At 40.0% G+C, this 22,123-nt stretch overlaps 1 protein-coding gene across 4 annotated transcripts in view; it reads left to right on the plus strand.

Moving 5' to 3' along the window:
* The window catches only part of CASP8AP2 (caspase 8 associated protein 2), a 29,804-nt gene that overhangs the window by 1,441 nt on the left and 6,240 nt on the right, over positions 1–22,123 (plus strand). For all 4 annotated transcript variants that reach the window (XM_062186510.1, XM_062186509.1, XM_062186511.1 and 1 more), the window contains exons 2-8: positions 5,641–5,723; positions 7,081–7,149; positions 7,762–7,862; positions 8,441–8,515; positions 9,865–9,980; positions 15,379–17,558; positions 18,389–21,539. In XM_062186510.1, coding sequence (XP_062042494.1) covers positions 5,669–5,723; positions 7,081–7,149; positions 7,762–7,862; positions 8,441–8,515; positions 9,865–9,980; positions 15,379–17,558; positions 18,389–21,539 — 5,747 coding nt within the window. In that variant the 5' untranslated portion in view covers positions 5,641–5,668. The remainder of the gene's footprint in view (positions 1–5,640; positions 5,724–7,080; positions 7,150–7,761; positions 7,863–8,440; positions 8,516–9,864; positions 9,981–15,378; positions 17,559–18,388; positions 21,540–22,123) is intronic.

Consider the following 22,123-nt stretch of genomic DNA (forward strand, 5'->3'; position numbering starts at 1 on the left):
CCAACTTCCTGCTAATATGGACCCTGGGTGGCAGCAGATGATGACTCAAGTACTTTGTGTCCCGGTCACCCACTTGGGAGGTGTGAATTGAGTTCTGGGCTCCTGGCATTGGCCTGTCCCACCCCTAGCTTAGTTGCTGGCATTTGGGAGTGAAGCAGTAGATGGAAGCTCTCTCTGCTTTTCAAAGAAAATGAAAACAAGTAAATAAAAATTTTCTTAAAATAAAAATTTTCAATTAACATGTAATACATACCTTTATTGGGCATGATGCAGTATTTCTTTCTTTTTTTTTTTTTTGACAGGCAGAGTGGACAGTGAGAGACAGAGAGAAAGGTCTTCCTTTTTTTTTGCTGTTGGTTCACCCTCCAATAGCTGCTGCGGCAGGCGCGCTGCAGCCAGCGCATTGTGCTGATCCGAAGCTAGGAGCCAGGTGCTTCTCCTGGTCTCCCATGTGGGTGCAGGGCCCAAGGACTTGGGCCATCCTCCACTGCACTCCCTGGCCACAGCAGAGAGCTGGCCTGGAAGAGGGGCAACCGGGACAGAATCCGGCGCCCCGTCCGGGACTAGAACCCGGTGTGCCGGCGCCGCAAGGCGGAGGATTAGCCTGTTAAGCCATGGCGCCGGCCCCTCTATGAGCTTTTAATTTTATATTCCACTTACAGCTTTTTTCTTATTTATTTTTTATTTTTTTACCAGGCAGAGTTAGACAGTGAGAGAGACAGAGAGAGTTATAGACAGTGAGAGAGAGACAGAGCTAAAGGTCTTCCTTCTGTTGATTCACCCCCAAAATGGCCGCTACAGCCGGCGTGCTGCGCCGATCCGAAGCCAGGAGCCAGGTGCTTCCTCCTGGTCTCCCATGCGGGTGCAGGGACCCAAGCACTTGGGCCATCCTCCACTGCACTCCCAGGCCACAGCAGAGAGCTGGACTGGAAGAGGAGCAACTGGGACTAGTACCCGGCACCCCAACCAGGACTAGAACCTGGGGTGCCGGCGCCGCAGGCTGAGGATTTTTTTTTTTTTTTTTTTAGTTTTTACATAGGAGGCAGAAAGAGTGAGAGACAGAGAGGTTTTATCTAATGATTCAGCTGGTTCACTGCTAAGTTGCAATCCAAGTCTTGTGTATTGATGGGGGACCTAGGGTCTGCATTAGCGGGAAGCTGGAATTGGGAACTGGAACTTGAATCTAGGCATTCTGACATGGGAAGCTGGTGTACCAACCTGTGTCTTACCTGCTAGGCCAAACACTTTTTTTTTTTTTTTAAGATTTATTTATTTATTTGAAAGGCTGAGTTACAGAGAGGTTGGGGCAGAGAGAGAAGTCTTCCATCCACTGGTTCACTCCCCAAATGGCTACAATGGCTGGAACTGTGCTGATCCGAAGCCAGGAGCCAGGAACTTCATCCGGGTCTCCCCCATGGGCGCAGGGGCCCAAGCACTTGGGCCATCTTCTACTGCTTTCCTAGGCCATAGCAGAGAGCTGGATTGGAAGTAGAGCAGCCAGGTCTCAAACCGGTGCTTGTATGGATTGTCGGCTGCAGGTGGTGGCTTTACCCACTATGCCACAGCGCTGGCCCCGGCACTTTGTTTTAAAGATTCATTTAGTTGAAAGGCAGAGTTATATAGAGATCTTCCATGCATTGGTTAACTCTCCAAATGGCTGCAGTTGCCAGAGCCGTGCTGGTCCAAAGCCAGGAGCTCCTTTTGGGATTCCTAAGAGGGTACAAGGCCCAAGTAGTTTGGCCATCATCTGCTACTTTCCTAGGCACATTAGCAGGGAGTTGGATCAGAAGTGGAACAGTCAGAACCTGAGCTGGCACCCATATGGGATGTCAGCGTTGCAGGTAGAAGCTTCACCCACAACCCCACAACACCAGCCCCCAAAATATTCTATTACTTACCAACCTACAAGACTCTGTACTGGAGATACAGTGGTGAACAGAACAGAGATGGGAGCCAGGAGCTTCTTCTGGGTCTCCCATTCAGGTGCAGGGGCCCAAGGACTTGGGCCATCTTCTACTGCTTTCCTAGGCCATAGCAGAGAGCTGCATTGGAAGTGGAGCAGCTGGGTCTCAAAACAGCGCCCGTATGGGATGCCAGCGCTGCAGACCAGGGCCTTAACCTGTTATGCCACAGCGCCGATCCCAGTCTTGCACTGTTTTAATAGCCTTTTTTTTTTTATCGCCCTTGAAACTAATATTTTTCTTCCTCTTAAATAGAGTTATACTTCTGAAATTCAGATTTCCCTTTTTTTTTTTTTTTTAAGTATGAAAGAGGATGACAGAGATAGAGATCTTCCATTTGCTGATTCATACTCAGGGCTGGACCAGACTGACTAGCTGGACTCAAACTGGCACTATGATATGGGATGCAGGCAGTGCAGTTTAATCCTCTGTGCTACAATACCAGCCCCAGAATGTACTTTTAAAAGATACACAATGATTATTGTATACATGAAAAGAAGCTCAACACTGAAAATTAGGGAAGCACAACATTCAAACCATGCTGAGATCTCATCACTTACTACAATGGCTAAAATTTAGAAGAGTGATAATCAAGGGGCTGATGTTAAGCGGTACTGTGTTAAGCTGCTGCTTGCAGCTTCTGCATCTCACATGGGAATGGTTGTTCAAGTCCCAGCTGCTCCGCTTCCGGTCCAACTCCATGCTATTGCACCTGGGAAAGCATCAGAAGATGACCCACATACTTGGGTACCTGCCACCCACATGGGAGACCTGGATGGAATTCTTGCCTTCTGGCTTCAGCCTGACTCAGTCCATCTTGGCTGCTATTTGAGGAGTGGATGGTGAATGGAAGATCTCTCTCTCACCCTCTCTGTCACTCTGCCTTTCTGATTGAAAAAAAAAAAAAAATTAGAAAAAAAAAAAAAAAAAGAGAGATGGGGGAGTGGCATTATGGCACAGAGTGGGTTAAGCCACTGCTTTTGATGCTGGCATCGCATGTCAGAAAGCAGATTTAAGTCTCTGCCATTCCGCTTCCAATCCAGCTGCTTCCTAGTGTGCCTGGGAAAGTGGTGCAAGGATGGCCCAAATACTTGAACCCTGTCCCCCATGTGGGAGACCTGGATGGAGTTCTGGGCTCCTAGTTCTGACCATCTCTAGCTGTTGTGTCAATTTGGAAAGTGAACCAGTGGGTGCAAGATCTCTTCCTCTGTGTTTCTCTCTCTGTGTGTCACCTTTCTGTGTCACTCTGCCTTTAAAATAAATGGATAAATCTTAAAAAAAAAAAAAAAAGTTACCAGGAAGTAAACATGATGATAGAAGGATGTTGTCTTTTTGTCTTGGACTTACTAGGAATGTCTTTATTAACTTTAACGTCTTACTGCTAACTTTTGGTTCGTATTTTAGTGCAAACAGTTCCTGATTTTCAAACACTGAGGGGGCAGCAGGGAAGTCTACAAATCTGATCTAGTACTCCTACTTTTTGTGGCAGTCCTTGCTCTTAATCTGTTACTTTCTTCTTTTAGCCTATCAACAATTTAATACAAACTGCTAGTGCAGTTACAGAAAATAAGCTACTGATGTCTAGGAATTCAGAACTGTCGGAAAGTAAATACATTTTTATAGGTGCCCAAAAGGCATCTATAACTAGTTAGTGCTATTGAATTGTAGTAATCTTAGTTCTGTGAAATGCTTTAGATGTGAGTTTTTAATGGTAAAGAGACAAAGTAGCCTTTGAGTGAGGGCCAGGGAGATCCAATTAACAGTAAACCATGGGGGCTGCCTGCAGTGCCAGCATCCCATATGAGCGCCAGTTGGAGTCCCGGCTGCTCTGCTTCCAATCCAGCTCCCTGCTTATGGCCTGGGAAAGCAGAAGATGACCCAGGTGCTTGGGCCCCTGCACCCATGTGGGAGACCCAGAAGAAGCTCCTAGCTCCTGGTTTGGATTGCAAGAGTTATAGAGAGGCAGAGAGAGAGAGAGGTCTTCCATCCGCTAGTTCACTCCCCAGATGGCTGCAATGGCTGTAGCTGGGCCAGGCCAAACCAGGAACCAGGAGTTTCATCTGGGTCTCCCATATGGTTGCAGGGGCCCAAGTAATTGGGCCATCTTCTGCTGCTTTCTCAGGCATATTAGCAGAGAGCTAGATTGGAAGTGGAGCAGCCAGGACTTGAACTAGTGTCCATATGGATGCCAGTGCTGCAGCGCTGGCCCCAGTACATCACTTTTGTATTAGTTTTAGGAATTGTGAGAGCCCTCCTAAGGTCCAAATCCCAAGATGCCAACCAAGGGCCTTTAAAAGCAGGCCTTTCTTAAGTAGGCAAGGGCTACACCATTGCTTTTCTTTTTTATAGTGTGGTTGTTGTTTGTTGTTTTTTTAATATTTATTTTATTTATTTGAAAAACAGAGTTATATAGACAGAGGGTGCCATAGAAGGAGGGAAATCTTCCATCTGCTGGTTCACTCCCCAAATGGCCACAAGGGTCAGGCCTGGGTCAGACCAAAGCCAGGAGCTTCCTCTGGCTCTCCCATGTGGGTGCAGGGGCCCAAGAATTTGGGCCATCTGCCATTGCTTTCCCAGGCGCACTAGCAGGAAGCTGGATCAGAAGTGGAGTAGCTGGGACTCAAACCAGCACCCACAGGGCTGCTGGAGTTGCAGGGTGGCAGTTTTACCTGCTATGACATAATGCTGGCCCCTACACCATTGCTTTTCTTTTTTCTTTTTTTTTCTTTTTTTTTTTTTTTTTTTTTTTTTTTTATTTTTGACAGGCAGAGTGGACAGTGAGAAAGAGAGAAAGGTCTTCCTTTTGCTGTTGGTTCACCCTCCAATGGCCGCCGCAGTAGGCGCGCTGCGGCCGGCGCACTGCGCTGATCCGATGGCAGGAGCCACGTGCTTCTCCTGGTCTCCCATGGGGTGCAGGGCCCAAGGACTTGGGCCATCCTCCACTGCACTCCCTGGCCACAGCAGAGAGCTGGCCTGGAAGAGGGGCAACCGGGACAGGATCGGTGCCCCGACCGGGACTAGAACCTGGTGTGCCGGCGCCGCAAGGCGGAGGATTAGCCTAGTGAGCCGCTGCGCCGGCCTCTACACCATTGCTTTTCTATACAATATGGTACCCTATTGTTTCAATTTGCTTTTCCTTAGTTATTAGTGAAATGAGGCATATTTTAGTTTTAAAAGTTTTTAAATGAATCCTCTGTCTTTTGTCCATTTGTTAGCTCTGATTTATTTGTATGAGTATTTGTTATTAATATTGTTTATTATTTGGTGGTAGTAGTGTTGGTTTTTATTTTAGTGCAGAAGTTAATCTGTATTTTGGTCTGTTTTATAACATTACATCATTTTCTTTTTTAAGATTTATTTTATTTATTTTAATAAATAAACGGAATGCCAGTGTTACAGGAAGCAGCTTAACCTGTTATAATACAGAGCCAGCCCAGTAGCATCATTTTCCTTCTAAATGACTTACTGATATTATAAGTTTTAAATTTTGCTTTATAGTTTTGACTTCCAGGAAATATTAGACTTGTAATATTATCAGTTTGCTTTTAAGGATGATAGAGTGAACTTATTCAGTGTGTCCAAATTTGAAAGTTGCTTTTTTAACTTGAATCTAAGTTTATTCTCTGAATTATGAAGTTAATTTTAACAGACATTTTATATTTTATATTTAATACCTTAGATGGCGACTGTCAAAAGGAAATAGAATCATGGCAGCAGATGATGACAATGGTGATGGAACCAGTTTATTTGATGCCTTTTCTGGTAAGTACTACTTTAAATTTTCTTTCTAAATTCACTTTATTTTATTTTATTTTTTGACAGGCAGAGTGGACAGTGAGAGAGACAGAGAGAAAGGTCTTCCTTTGCCATTGGTTCACCCTCCAATGGCCGCTGCGGTCGGCGCGCTGCGGCCGGCGTGCTGCGGCCGGCGTGCTGCGGCCGGCGCACCGCGCTGATCCAATGGCAGGAGCCAGGTGCTTCTCCTGGTCTCCCATGAGGTGCAGGGCCCAAGCACTTGGGCCATCCTCCACTGCCTTCCTGGGCCACAGCAGAGAGCTGGCCTGGAAGAGGGGCAACCGGGAAAGAATTCGGCGTGCTGTCCGGGACTAGAACCCGGTGTGCCGGTGCCACTAGGCGGAGAATTAGCCTGTTGAGCCACGGCGCTGGCCTCTAAATTCACTTTAAATTACAAAAAGTGCTCAAGTTTGATTCCTACCTCAAGCTCCTAATTCCTGCTTACTGCTAGTATAGACACTGCAGTGGTGATGACCCAAGTAATTGGGTTCCTGCCACCCATGTGGGAGACCTGGATTGCATTCCGGCTCCCAGCTTTGGCCCAGTCCTGGCCATTGTGGGTCTTTGGGGAGTGAACCAGCAGATTGGATCTATCTGTCTTTCTCTTTCAGTCTCTGTGCCTGTCAGATAAATATTGTTTTAAAAAAATTTGATTTATGTGGCACAGTGGATTAAGTTGCCACCTGTGATGTAGGCATCCCATATGAGTGCCAGCTGCTCCACTTCTATCCAGCTCCCTGGTAATGTGCTGGGAAAACAGTGGAAGATGGCCCAAATGATTGGGCCCCTGCCATCCACATTGGAGACCTGGATGGAATTCCAAGCTCCTGACTTCTGGCTGACCTAGCCCTGGCCATTCGGCTGTTTGGAGAGTGAACTATTGGATGAAGGATTGCTCTCTCTCTTTTTTTTCTCTTTCTCTTCTCCTCTCCTTCTAACTCTGCCTTTCAAATAAATCTTTTATTTATTTATTTTTTTTTAAGATTTATTTATTTATTTGAAAGAATTACAGAGGAGCAGAGGGAAATAAGTCTTTCATCCATTGATTCATTCCACAAATGGCCGCAGTGGCTGGAGCTCAGCTGATCTAAACCAGGAGCCAGGAGCTTTTTCAACACTGCACCACTGGCATCCTCTTCTGATGCCAGTGGTGAAGTCATAAATCTCTGTACCAACATCTTCCTGTTTGTAAGTATGTGGAAAAGTTTGTTTCTTTTTTTGCAGGTAAAACTTAATCAAGTCTCTTTTTCTGGTCCTTCAGAGTAAGAGTGGGAAAACATGATTGCATAAAGTCAATTTTAATGAGTCTTTGCTTTTTTTGCAGCTTCTCCTCTTAAAAATAATGATGAAGGCTCATTGGACATATATGCTGGGTTGGACAGTGCTGTTTCTGGTATGTAAATTTGATAAAAATAATTTTGTTTTTGTTTAGTCCATTTGTTTTTGTTTTGTTGTTACTAAATGCTGATAAAACTCATAGCTTCTAAACATTTTGCCCATTCTTTGAAATGATTAAGCTCAAGTAATTATTTTCTTACCTTTCTTAATTATTTGATCAATAAAACACATTAGCATACAGGTTTGTTACTCATTTAGTTCTCAGATGTAATTAGATCTGGTGAAAAAATATTTGGTACCATTGAAATACAACCAACGCTGGCATCTGAACATATATTACTACTTGTTTTGTCACAGATTGTATGAAATTAGAACAATTTTTATGTATAATAAGTATTTTCAAATGTATTAGTAAAAATGATATGAGTAGAGTCTAAGGACTTATCATAAATTTGAAACTTTTCCCATAATCAGATCTCTCGATGTTTTGAACAGATAGAATCATCACACTTAATTTGTTGACACAACCATTTTAGATACACTTTGGCTGTCATCTGTGATATCAGTGTAGATTTGAATGAAATGTAGGAGGTTGAGAAAAATGAGATAGACACAACATCAAAATCTTAACAAATACTTCAGTATAAGAGCTTTTTGTTTGTTTTAGACAGCACTTCCAAATCCTGTGTACCATCCAGAAATTGCTTGGATTTATATGAAGAGATCCTGACTGAAGAAGGAACTGCAAAGGAGGCAACATATAATGATGTATGGATTGCCACAGTTATTAAGGACAGTTAATTACTCTTGTAGCTCCTGAAGAACAGGCAGCAGCTAACTATTGAACAAATACTCTTTAGGAACTAAAACACAGATTGAGAAAATATTAGTTTCTGCCTTTAGACCTGCTTTTTAAATGACTGTTTTCTGAATTTGTCTAAATTTAGTTACAGTTTTGCTTGACTAAATTTAAGTGTCTGAATATGTAAAACCTCAAAAGGCAATCAGTGGAATGTAAAATTTTATCTTTTTATAATTAGTACTAAATTTTATTGTATGTTTCACAAAATGTCCTGAGATTTAAATGAGACAGAGTTCTTCCTTACCATACTTGAATTATCAGGTTTGGACGCTGAATGTAAAACTAAAAAAATGTGTTATTGGTAGGCCCTACTTTAAAAACCAGTACTCTTACTAAATACCTCTTAGTAGAAGTAGACTTCATCTGTCCTTCTTAGTGGATTGATTTACAAAACTTAAAATACTTTGAAATGTGAAATGTCATTTAAGTTAAAAAGTACTTTGTTTAAAATAATGCTGAAATTAATCCTTTTTATATTTTACAGTTACAGGTAGAATATGGAAAGTGTCAGCAACAGATGAAAGAGCTAATGAAAAAGTTTAAGGAAATACAGACACAGGTAGAACTATGACTTTTTTCTTTTGCCTTGTTAACTTTTTAAAATAAACTTTAAAAATAATTGTCATTAATATGTAATTAAAATGTGAAACTGTTGGCAGTTTATAAGGATATAAGGAAGCTTTTTTCTTAGTATTAAATTAATTAGCAAATCTGACAAAATATGGGTTATTCCTTGAGTTGGTGAAATTGATATAGGAAAATTGCTTGATTTGTTAAATGATAATGAAAGAGCTGTTAAACCAGTTAATAATTAAGTAATAGAAAATGAATAGGGTTAATGATGGGTGATTCAAGAGGGAATGGTTTTGAGGAGCAAATGGAAGAATGGTGATGCCTTCGCAGTTTTTGTTAGAATACATGGCAGAAATCAATGGTCAGGATAGATATTGTGGCAAAGCTGGTTAAGCAGCCTCTTGTGATGCACACAGCCCACATCTGAGTGCCTAGGCTTGAGTCCCACTTTGGTTCTGATCGACTGTCCTCCTGTTAATGTGCACCCTGGCAGGCAGGGGATGATGGCTCAAGTACTTGAGTTCCTGCCACCCATGAGGGAGACCTGGATAGAGTTGCCGGCTCCGGCATGTCCCAGTCCCAGCTGTTCTTAGAAAGTGAATCAGCAGATGGAAAATCTTTCATTTTCTCTGCCTTTCAAATAAAAAAAATAAAATCAGGACTATCATGTTCTATTCTGATTTAGGCAGGGATAAGAGTATTTCTTTTCCCCTTCTGAAAGAAGGTCAGCTCTTCATTCATTCTTTGCTTATGTGAGAATTAATTACTACAAATTCAACATAAGTTGATAAATAAAATTGTTATTGTTTTTCAATTTTCAGGATAATGACCAAACAGAATATTGTTTCCTGCTTTTTGTTTCATTTTTCATTGTGATCCCTGGTTTTAAGTGGTTGTTCTTTAGGTGAGCTTTTTCTAGTGCCTGTTATCTTCTCTTAGTCTCAGCTTCCCTATCTGTACAATGGCGATAATTGTGCTTCTCATACGTCTTTTTTTCTTTTTTGTAAGATTTATTTGAAAGGCAGAGTTACAGGAAGAGAGGGAGAGACAGAAAAAGAGAACTCTTCCATCTGCTAGTGTACTACCCAGTGGCCACAACAGCCTGCACATTAGCAGGGAGCCCAATTAGAAGTGGAGCAGCCAGGACTCAAACTGGCACTCACATGACTTGCCTGCATCACAACACCGAGCTCTCAGGGCTTTTTTTAGAATGACATAAAGCACATCTGTGATGCCTATCATGTAGTTAGCATTCACTAATTATTAGATAATGTAAGTTGTAGTGTTGACCCTGAAGACATGTCCTTTATTGATATATATGTTATGGTATTTTAGAATTTCAGCTTAAAAAATGAAAACCAGTCTCTTAAGAAGAATATTTCAGCACTTATCAAAACTGCCAGGGTGGAAATAAACCGTAAAGATGAAGAAATAAGTAATCTTCACCAAAGGTATAACTGAGGGGTATAAATCTGTCGTAAATTAAATTTGTATTGATATGTGAGATATTTTTAGCTTTTAGTGGAAAGATGAGAGTCATGTATTTTTTAAATATTTAGGCTTTAATGTGAGTAATGACTAATATTATATATTATCATAATAACTTGTGATTATTAATAGAACATCACCACATACCTTTCTGAATATATTCAGTTTTCTAAAACACTGGGATCTGGCTCTGATATTCTTTGTCCCCAAGAAGATGATGGTGTTTTGGGTTCTTTTAGGTCCCCCAAGTTATCACAATATCAAGATGGCATCTGTGCCCACACCCTGTTAATAACTAGCCCTTAAACCATCTCTCAGGTGTACATTCTTTTTCCTCTTAAGTGAATGTTCTCTCAATTTTGCTTTTTTATTTGGGGATAGTATTCTACTTCAGAGAAGTTTCTGTCTCTCCTTTCCTCCATAGCCAAACCTCTGAAAAGTTGTCTAAAGTTGCTTGCTGTTTCCATTTCTTCTCTTTTTGCTCACTCAAGTTAATTTGACTTATGCCTGTGTTGATCTACCATAGCAGTTGTCATTTTGGCTCAGTGACTGCCACTAAGTCCATCGAATAGTTGTGTCTCATAGTGTAATTTGTCCTTTCACACACTGCTCGGCACAGTTGACTCCTTAAAGTTACCTCTCTAGCTTTCGTGATTTAATGATTTTTAGTTTTCTGCCTGAGATTTATTCTTCTGTGCTTAGCTGTTAAAAGTTCCTCAGAGCTTAAACCTATTCTACATCAGTATTCTTAGGTTATCTCACCCATGTTAGATCAGTTCTATTTATATATAGAACCATTTCTTATCTGTACATAGATGGCTTCAAAGGTTTTTCACAACTGTTTCATTCAAAAATAAATAAATTTATCATCAATACTTTTCTGTTGTTCACTAGCTCAGTGGATTGTCCTGTCATTTATTCAGTTAATGCAAGCTAGAGACTTGGGAAGTGACCATTTAATTTATCACCCAAACCAGGATACTTCTGTGAATGGGAAGGAGTGCTATCAATAATTACACTTGGATTGCTTGGCAAACTGAGACAGAGTCATCCTACCTAGGAGTTCTCACTGGTGCTTGAGTTTCAATATAATCCCTCACATCCAATTCATTTTCATGTCGTGTTGATTTTTATGTCTTTTTGATCTCTGAAACTATTACTTCTACTTTTATTATTGCCCATCTACTCTCCTGAATTGGCAGTAGTCTTTGTGTTGCAATCCGTGCTCTGTAGCCTCTGGTTTGTCCCTTTGTATTACAGCCACAGGACACGTTCTGAATCATACGAGTCTGGACATCTCATTGTCCCCAAAGTTACCCCTGGCCCTCACCAACACACATACCCATCTTTATTTATCCATTTAAGAAGGTGGTTTACTCCTCAAATGCCCACGGTGGCTAGGGCTGGACCATATTGAACTTGGGAGTTGAGAATCGGTCCTGATCTCACATGTGGGTGGCAGGGATCTAAGTACTTGTTCTGTTACTTGCTGCCTCCTGGGGTGCACATTAGCAGGACTAGCCTGCCTCATATCCTCCTTTTTAAAAATTAAAACACATCCATGTCTTCCTTGTTCTTAAGATAAAAGACTAATTCTTAACTTGGCCCCTAAGATCCAAATTACTTCTCAAGACTACCTTCATTGTTTACCTTTGCCTTAAATATCATAACTTTGTCCTAGCTCTGCCATTCTTTCAGTCTCTTGGATGTACATGAGCTGTGTCTTTGAACTATTTTCCACGGCCTTTTCTTGCTCCTTTCCACCTGCTAGATCCTTATCTACTCATTCTCCAGTCTTGGTTCAAAACATTTTCACAGGGAATATTTGCCTATTCTCTTTAACAAAGTCAAAATTGTCTTTTATAGTTTCATGTACACTTGCAGTTTTTCAAATCACAAACATAATTACTTGATGAGTATCTTTTCTCTTCCGTTAAACTATAAGCTTCATGGAATATGGACCATGTCTGTGTGTCCATCATTTTTGCAAACATCTAGCATAGTGCCTGACACATGATAGATGATAAATGAAGGAAAATGAGTGACAAAAATCCCATAGTATACACAATTTGGTATTATAGAGTAATATTCTTTATGCCTTTTGAAAATAACAACAAGAAAACAAAAGATAGCCATGTGCATTAACCTAAATCATTTCACCTAGTGCAACTAATATGAGATTGGTTCCTGAATTGTTGGGACAATTTTATATTTACATATTTGAGTCTCCTTAGAGAGGAGCATGATGTTTGTACGGGGGCAAAAAGAAACTGGGTGAATAAATGATGGAAGTTACATTAAAAATATTCTGTCAAATATTCACATTATTTTTGTGAGCTATAGCTAGTATTTGTAATGGTATATGCTTATCATTTGGTTGAAATTTAGTATTTAATGAATAGAAAATTTGAAATACACACACACACACACACATTTAAGGATCAATTTGTTTGAAAGGCAGAGTTAGAAGGAAAGATAGAGAACTTAATCTGCTGGTTCACTCACCAAATGGCCATAATGGCCAAGGCTGGTCCAGGCCAAAGCCAAGAGTGAGGAGCTTCTGGGTCTCCTATGTGGGTGCAGGGGTCTGAAGACCTGGGCTGTCTTCTACTGCTTTCCCAGGCACATTAGCAGAGAGCTGGATGAGAAGCAGAACAGCCAATACTGGAACCTGTGCCAGCATGGGATGTGGCATCACAGGCAGCAGCTTAACCTGCTGTACCATAACACTGGCCCCAGAAGTTTTTTTTTTTTTTTTTCTAATATTTATTTTATTTATTTGAAAGACAGAGTTACAGAGAGAGGTAGAGACAGAGAGAGACGTCTTCCATCCGCTGGTTCACTCCCCAGATGGTTGCAGTGGCTGGAGCTGAGCCAATCTGAAGCCAGGAGCCAGGAGCTTCTTCTGGGTCTCCCACATGGATGGGTACAGGGGCCCAAGGACTTGGGCCATCTTCTACTGCTTTCCCAGCCCATAGCAGAGAGCTGGATTGGAAGAGGAGCAGCCAGGACTAGAACCAGTGCCCGTATGGGATGCCAGCGCTTCAGGCCAGGGCGTTAACCCGCTGTGCCACAGCGCCGGCCCCTACCCAAAAGTTCTTAATTTAGCAAAATGTGATTTATCAGGGATTCTTTTTTTATAGTTAGGTTTTTTAATGTTCACGTTTCCCCAGTTGTTTCAAAGGTGTCTGCTAACTGTCATGTCACAATTTGTGTTAGCTTCTTAGGGCTATCATAACAGAAGTTCCACATACCTCTAGCTTAAACAGAAATTTATTGTTTCACAGTTCTGGAGGCTAGAAAGTCCAAAATTAAGGTACCGAGAAAATTTGTTTTGTTTAAAGATTCTGAGGGAACGATATATTCTAGGCCTTTGTTTTCTCAGCTTATAGATGGTTTTCTTCTTCCTGTGTCTGTTCCTGATATGAAAGAAGATCTTACTTGAGCTTGATTTTCTCTAAAATCCGTTTCCAAATAAGGTCATAATTCTGAAGTAGTATGTGTTAGAACTTCAATTTAGGAATTTGTGGGTAGAGGTGTAAGGGGGTGGGACATAGTGTAACTTTTTTTTTTTTTTTTTAAGATTTTTATTTATTTGAATGGCAGAGAGAGAGAGGGAGAGAGATCTTCCATTAGCTGGCTCACTCCCCTAATGACTGCCAAGGCTGGGCCAGAAGCTTCTTCCTGGTCTCTCATGTGGGTGCAGGGGCCCAAGCATTTGAGCCATCTGCTGCTGCTTTCCCAGGCGTGCTAGAAGGGAGCTGGGTCAGAAGTGGAGTAGCTGGGTCTTGAACTGGCACTCTCATAGGATGCTGGCATCACAGAAAGCAGCTTAAACTGCTATGCCACGGTGCTGGCCCCACAATTTAACTCTTAATAGGATCCATGTAATGCTTACATTGCCTTAGGTTGTGTATCTTCTAATTTTCTAAGTCTTTTTTGTTTTAAAGATTTATTTTATTTATTTGAGAGGCAGAGTAAGAGACAATGAGTCTGCTGGTTCACTCACAAAGTAGTCACAACCACCAGGGTTGGACCAGGCCAAAGCCGGGAGCCAGGAGCTTCTTTGGATCTTCCCCATGGGTGCAGGGTCTAAGCTCTTGGGCAATACTCAGTTGCTTTCCCAGGCCTGTTAGTAGGGAGCTGGATCAGAAGTGAAACAACCAGGACTTGAACCAACACCCATATGGGATGCGGGTTCTGCAGTCATGGCTTAAGCTGCTATGTCATAACACCAGACTCCCTCTTTTGTTTTATACCAAAAACTCACCACCTTTATTTCTGTTTTTAAGTTTTGGGTTTTTATACTCATTTAATAGATTAGAAATATGAGGGTTTGTGGAAATTCAAGCAACTTGAATTTATATAAGATTAGGAAAATGAACTTCTATACAGTTAAAGTGCACTATGTATATTTTATTGCCAAAAAAACTACCAGTTTGGTGAAGATGTTTGGCAAAGTGGTGAAATCTCTACTTGGGATACCCACATCAAATATTGGAGTCACTAGTCCAATTTGGCACCCCTTGATCCAGTTTCCTGCTAATGTGCACCCTGGGAGGCAGCAGATGATGGCTCAAGTGCTTGTGTGTCTGCCACCCATGTGGGAGACCCTGAATGAGTTCCAGGCTCCCAGCTAGTCCAGCTGTCATGGGCATTTGGAGAGTGAACCAATAGATGGGAGACCCTCACGGCCCTGTGCTTTTCTACCTTTCAAATACATGAAAAGAGGGGAAACCCCACAAAAATACAACTACCAGTTTTTCTGAACACTAATGTAAAACCTTAAGACCTAGGCTTTAAAAAAAATAAAAGTGAATATATACCATTCTCGTAGAAAAAAGAATTCTATATTCCTTTTTATTTTTGTATAATGTAAACTACCTTAAGATGGCTATTGATGCTTTGGCTTACCATGGGGTTTATGTGAAACAGAAAATTAGGATAGGAAATTACCTAGAGTTCTACTTTGATCATGTTTGTTTTTCAGCAAAATTTCACTTTCCTTTTGTTTCATTTGGGGTAGAGTGAATATGGGAAAGAAAATAATGTAATTTTTTGTACAGGACGAGAGCTTTGGTTAGTTTGGAAGTTGTGCACCCGTGGTAAAGAAGTAAAAGGCACTTTTTGGGATAAATATGATAGGTCTTCAAGACTTCTTTGAGCAAAGCAAGTGAGAGAGCATTCTTTAGTTAGAAGTTAGTAAATTCTTCACCACTTATTATTTGATGCCAAGTAAAATTTATTTTTCCAGAGCGTAGGCACCTATGTTTTAAAAGTATGTCATATATGAACAGAATTTGGAATATTATGAAATACCAATTAACTTAGCTCTGTTTCTTACTTTTTGTTCGTCAATAGATTGTCTGAATTCCCACATTTTCGAAATAATCATAAATCTACAAGGACTTCATCAGATGCAATTAAAGCAAAAGATCTTAAATCTAAATCTCCTCATTTGGATGATTGTTCAAAGACTGATCACAGAATTAAAAATGATGTTTATAAAGATGTACATCATAGTACTTCACTGCCAAATCTAGAAAAAGAAGGAAAACCACATTCTGATAAAAAGAACACTTATTTGCCTACATCTCTGGAGAAACATTGCACCAATGGCATTTGGTCACGACCTCATTATCAGGGTGGTGAAGGTAGCTCAAATGAGGATAATAGAAGAGGAAGAAAAGATCCTAAACATAGTCAGCACAGCAAAGGAACTGATCGAATACGAAAAGACTCGAGTATTAGCTGTGGTGATAGTGAACCAAGAAACATAGAGGGTAATCAGAGACTACAAGGACGTCCTGAGAAACATGGTAAAGGTGAACCAAAGGCTGAAAGCAGAGGTTCAAAGTTTAAAAGTAACACAGATTTGGATTATAAAAGTGAACGTAGCAGCTATTCTTGGGATAAAGAGACTTTGCGAGAAAGGTCACATACTCGAGTAGAATCTCAAAATGACAAAAAACTGGAAAGACAAAATGAGAGATCACAAAATATAAATAGAAAGGAACTTAAATCACAAGACAAAGAGGAAAGAAGAGCTGATCAGAAACCTAAATCAGTAGTGAAGGACCAGGATCCCTGGAGAAGATCTGAGCGAGAATCACTGAATCACTTCAAGAAATCTCATAATTTAGATAAACACCATCTAGAAGAGAGAAGAGGAAGGGAAGATTGTAAGAGAGACAGGATTGTAAGCAATCATAGTTTTCAAGATGGAAGATCTTCATCTTCTCTTTCAAGTAGAACTCACAAACGTATTGACTCTAAAGAAGTAGATGCTGGGCTCCAGTGGGAAAATACACCATTAAAAGCAGAAAGGCACAGAACTGAAGATAAGAGGAAAAGAGAACGAGAAAACAAAGAAGAAAATAGGCATATGAAAACTGAAAAAAAAATACCTGTAGAATATTTTCAGAAAATTAATAAAGAAGCCAAGAAAACCACTACTGATTTAAAGAGACAGAACGAGCCAAAAAATGATAAATGTGAAGCCTCTGATAATGAAGTTTCTGAAGTAGATAAGAAAACTGCAGTGAAAGCTGAGAGTGGTCCAAGTGACACAAAAAACAAAGACTTAAAGTTAAGTTTTATGGAAAAATTGAACTTAACTCTTTCCCCTGCTAAAAAGCAGCCTATTTCTCAGGATAATCAACATAAAATAACTAATTCTCCCAAGTCCAATAATGTATGTGATTTGGAATCCTCAGTGCATGCTAAAACAGTGTTGTGTGTTAACTCTGTCAGTGAACATGTCACAGAGGAAACCAAATCAAAGTTGTTGAAACCAAAGGATGTTCTCCCAGCAGCACCTGAATCTAAGATCGATGTTTCAGGAAGCCAAATGGAAGAAGATAATAGTTTGTTAGTTAAATCTGTTGAGAGTACTGTGCATTTTGAATTGCCCACCGGTATAGAGACATCCTCAGCAGCTGTGGAAATGGAAAAAACAGATTCCTTGTTACCATCAAGAGAAATGGAACAAACAAGAGCAGCAGCCTCTGTGGTAATGGATGTATTACAAACTGATGCTTCTCAAAACCTTGGCCTGGAATTGGATACCAAAAAAAATGATAATTTAAATTCTAGTGGTGTTTCTGAAGATGTGGAAATGAAGTTGACTCTTGCAACAAAAGTGACTGAAAACAGTGAAAGCATTTTGCAGCCTTCAATTGAAGAAGCTAGCATTTTGCCAATAATCCTTTCAGAAGATGGTAACTCAAAATTTGAACCTTCTCTTGTAGACGATACACCACTGACTGAAAGTAAGTCTTGTCATTTGGAGTCTTGTTTACCTAAAGAGACTCTAGAACCTTCACTTCAGCAGACTGAATTAATGGACCAGAAAGTGGAAATTGGTGAAACAAATTCAATATATCATGATGATGAGAACTCCGTTTTGAGCATTGACTTCAATCATCTGAGACCTATTCCAGAAGCCATCAGTCCTCTGAATAGTCCAGTGAGACCTATAGCAAAAGTTCTTAGAATGGAAAGCCCCTCTCGAGTTCCATTGTGTAATAACAGTCATAAAGGTAATTATATTCTATAAATCATCTTTTTGTGAAAATAAAAAATACATAAGATAAATGGGTGCTCTTTTTAAAAAGAAATTATTTGTTTGAAAGGCAGAGCAGAAGAGAGCAAGGGTGTGACAGAGGGGATGTTCCATCTACTGGTTTGCTTCCCTGTTGGCCACAACAGCCACTCTGAAACCAGGAACCAGGAATTCCATCCTGGTCTCCCCTGTGAGTGGCAGAGACTTGCATACTTGGGCCATCTTCCATTGCCTTGCCAGGCATATTAGTTGGAAACTAGATTGGAAGTAGAGTAGCTGGGACTCAAACCAGCACTGCAATGTGGGATACCAGCAACATAAGGAGTGGCTTAACCTGTATGCCACAACCTCTTTCTTTTTTGATAACATAGAAAATAACATCCAGATTTAGTTGATACCTACAAGTGTACTTGAGCCTTCTCTCAATTTAAGTATGTCTTAATTCTATATACAAAAGAGAACTGTGGGACAGATTGTTTCAAGTACTGTTTACTTGCTTTCAGATATATTTTTAATGTTCAGAATCCATCGTCAAATGGTAGAGTAGGTGATACTATTTAAATTAAATAAATAAACCCTGAACAGTTTGTTGGTGATTATCTAAATGACCAAACTTCTCACTTCTCACACCTTCTGAGCACTTTTTAAGATCAAAGACCATTGAAATGAATTTTAGGCATTCACATTCTGCTTTTAAAAGAAAAAATGAGTTGGTTCAGTATTTAATTTTTTTTTTTATATTTAGTATGAAAATGTCAAATGATAAAGACTCAATGGCCATATTTAATATGCTTTTCTCTTTTACAGATGTGTTTCCACCAAATTCAGTTCATTCTATCTCCAGGTCAGATCTCAATAAGGAAAATCAAAAGCCATTCTACAAAGCTGACAAATGTACAGAAGCAGATTCCTGTAAGGATTCATCTTTAGATGAATTAGAAGAAGGAGAAATTATAAGTGACAATGAAAAATCTGAACCACATAAAAATTTTGAAAAAAGTGCCAAACCTAGAGCATCTGCTGAAGTGCGGAACACAAAGACTAGTCCACCAAGTAGGAAAAGTACTATGTGCTTGGATAAGGATAATAGGAAAACATCTGTAAAAATCCATCAGACCAGCAGCAAATGGAATAAAAGACCAAGGGAATCTAACAGGTACTCAAAAACAGAGAAGAAAGATAAAACAATGAGTACTTCCTGCTTGGAAAAAATAGTTCAAATTGTTGCTGCACCCTCTTCTGTTCGAGAGATTATGCACATGTTAAGAATGATAAGAAAACATGTGAGGAAAAATTACATGAAATTCAAGATAAAATTTTCGTTAAGACAATTTCATAGAATTATTGAGTCAGCAATTTTGAGTTTTACATCACTAATTAAACATCTTGACTTATCCAAAATCTCCAAGTCGGTGACTACTTTACAGAAGAATCTCTGTGATGTTATAGAATCTAAACTTAAGCAAGTTAAAAAGAATGGCATAGTTGACCGTTTATTTGAACAGCAACTATCAGATATGAAAAAAAAATTGTGGAAGTTTGTAGATGAACAACTTGATTATTTATTTGCAAAACTTAAGAAAATCTTAATAAAGTTTTGTGATTCCATTAATTTTGGAAGTGACAGTGATGAAGGAAAACTTGATAAAAGAAGTAAAGAGAAAGTACGATATTCAAATTGTGAGAACGGTCATCTGGACAACTCCAACAAAGAAATGCTAAAAGAAAAATTGCCAAAACCAGGAGACTCTGTTCACTTGAAGTCTTTATTGGAAAGTGAAAAACCTGACGAAAAATGTCAAGACCAAAATAACTCCAGTATCAACGCGATAAAGCATGATATTAAAAAAAGTTCTAATACCTGCTTTGATACTATAAAGAACTTTCAACCTGGAGAGCATGCTTTGGAACTAGACTGTCCAAGTACCCCAAAGCTGGGAAAAACTGAAGGCAGCACCATGGAGGAAGCACAGACATCCCAGCATGCGGTTTTGAAGCCAGAACGAAGTTTCGAGATTCTTACTGAACAGCAAGCATCTAGCCTTACTTTTAATTTAGTGAGTGATGCACAGATGGGTGAAATATTTAAGAGTTTATTGCAAGGTTCTGATCTTTTGGACAACAGTGTTAATTGTACTGAAAAAACTGAGTGGGAGTTAAAGACTCCAGAGAAACAGTTGCTAGAGAGCCTTAAGGGTGAGTCTATACCAGCTTGTACAACAGAAGAGCTGGCTTCAGAGGTGGCTTCTCCATGTCCTAAAATAATTAGTGATGATAATTGGTCATTATTGTCTGACAAAGGTCCATCTCTGTCTTCAGGACTTTCATTGCCAGTTCATCCTGATGTGTTGGATGAAAGTTGTATGTTTGAAGTGTCTACTAACATAGCCTTAAGTAAAGATAATGTGTGTAGTTCAGAAAAGAGCAAACCCTGCATTTCTTCCATACTTCTTGAAGATCTAGCAGTATCTTTGACAGTACCATCACCTCTGAAGTCAGATGGTCATCTCAGTTTCTTAAAGCCTGAAGGTTTGTCTAATTCAACTCCTGAAGAAGTTATTAGTGCCCATTTTAGTGAAGATGCCTTATTGGAGGAAGAAGATGCCTCAGAACAAGATATTCATTTAGCTCTGGAATCTGATAATTCAAGCAGTAAATCGAGTTGTTCTTCATCATGGACAAGCCGGTCTGTTGCTCCAGGATTTCAGTACCACCCTAATCTACCTATGCATGCTGTGATAATGGAAAAGTCCAACGATCATTTCATTGTGAAAATACGGCGCGCAATGCCATCCACGTCTGCTGGTCTTAAACAGAGTGTGGTGACTGATGAGTCGTTGGCATCTGCGGCCCCTGGTCTTAAACAGAGTGTGGTAACTGATGAGTCATTGGCATCTTTGTCCAGCATTGGGAAGGAAGCTGATGAAGCAGCAAAGAAAGAATATGTCTCATGTCAGGACACAGTTACCAAACCTGTGGATGAATTAGAAAATTCTAACACAATTGTCAATGGTAATAAATCAAGTCCTGAAGAACAGAACTCTATGGTACAACCACAGGTTCCTGATATATATGAATTTCTTAAAGATGCTTCAGGTAAGGCAGGTGACAGTGATGAAGTGACTGATGAATGTTTCAAGTTACATCAAGTATGGGAACCAAAAGTACCTGAAAGCATTGAAGAACTGCCTTCACTAGAAGAAATTCCACACTCTGTTGAGGATCGTCTTCCAGACACATATATAGACCTAACGAAAGTTCCAATTACTGAGACCAAAAACTTGGGGGAACTGATGGAAGTAACAGTTTTAAATATTGATCAGTTGAGATGTTCTGGAAACAATTTAAATCAAAATTCTCACAGCTTAGGTAATTCTGTGCAATCTGATACTGTGGGTACTTTTATTGATTTGACACAAGATGCTTCAAGTGAGAGTAAAAATGAAAGTAACCATTCTGCATTAGCTGTTGAAGGATTGGGATGTCAGGTGATATGTATAGATGAAGATAAGTATACGGAAGAAAAGGTGCAAATGGAAAGCAAGCCTTCGAAATGCATTACTGAGAAAGCCTATATTGATTTGACCACAGAATCTCCTGTTTCTTGTGAAGTAAAAGATGATTTAAAATCAGAGTCAGCATCAAATTCTGGTAATCCAGAGTTGCCTGGGACTTTGGATAATGCTCACAAAAAGAGAAAAAACCTTTCTGAACTAAATCAGTCTTCTCAGAAAAAACAAAGAAAGGAAACAGATGTAACTAGTAGGGAACAGACCAAGAAACTTATTCAAGAGAATGGTGAAACTTACCGAAAGAAAGCCAATAAGAAAAGGGCGTCTGTAGTGAATAAAGATCCCACAGGAATTAAAGATTCGGCAGCAGCACTCACCGCTTCTACAAGTCTTTCTGCAAGGAATGTTATTAAAAAGAAGGGAGAAATTATAGTTTCATGGACAAGGTAAGTTGTAAGACATTTAAATTACTAGGAAATTTTGAGAGATTAGAAATTTAATACATCCTAATCCTCCACCTATTGCGCCGGCACCCCTGGTTCTAGTCCCAGTTGGGGCGCTGGGTTCTAGTCCCGGTTGCTCCTCTTCTAGTCCAGCTCTCTGCTGTGGCCCGGGAGGGCAGAGGAGGATGGCCCAAGTGCTTGGGTCCTGCACCCGCATGGGTGACCGGGAGGAAGCACCTGGCTCCTGTCTTTGAATCGGCGCAGCACCAGCCGTAGCAGCCATTAGGGGAATAAACCAACGGAAGGAAGACCTTTCTCTCTCTCACTGTCTATAACTGTCAAATAAAAAAACAAAATTAATACATTATCATATTTTATCCCATTCTGAAATAAGGAAAGTGATGACATGAAAAGTGGACAAAGTTAGTTGAATATACTTTCCAGGATACAGTCCAGCTATAGTGTAGAATATTCTAGGGCAGTGACTCTTAACCAATGGTGTGCATTCTTAACACCACAGATAGAGTTTTTCATTGTTTTGACTTTACATTTTCAATTTAAAAGAATTTGATTTGGAAGTAATGGAG

This window comes from Lepus europaeus, chromosome 3 (genome assembly GCF_033115175.1).
Source record: "Lepus europaeus isolate LE1 chromosome 3, mLepTim1.pri, whole genome shotgun sequence".
In the NCBI taxonomy this organism is placed as follows: domain Eukaryota; kingdom Metazoa; phylum Chordata; class Mammalia; order Lagomorpha; family Leporidae; genus Lepus; species Lepus europaeus.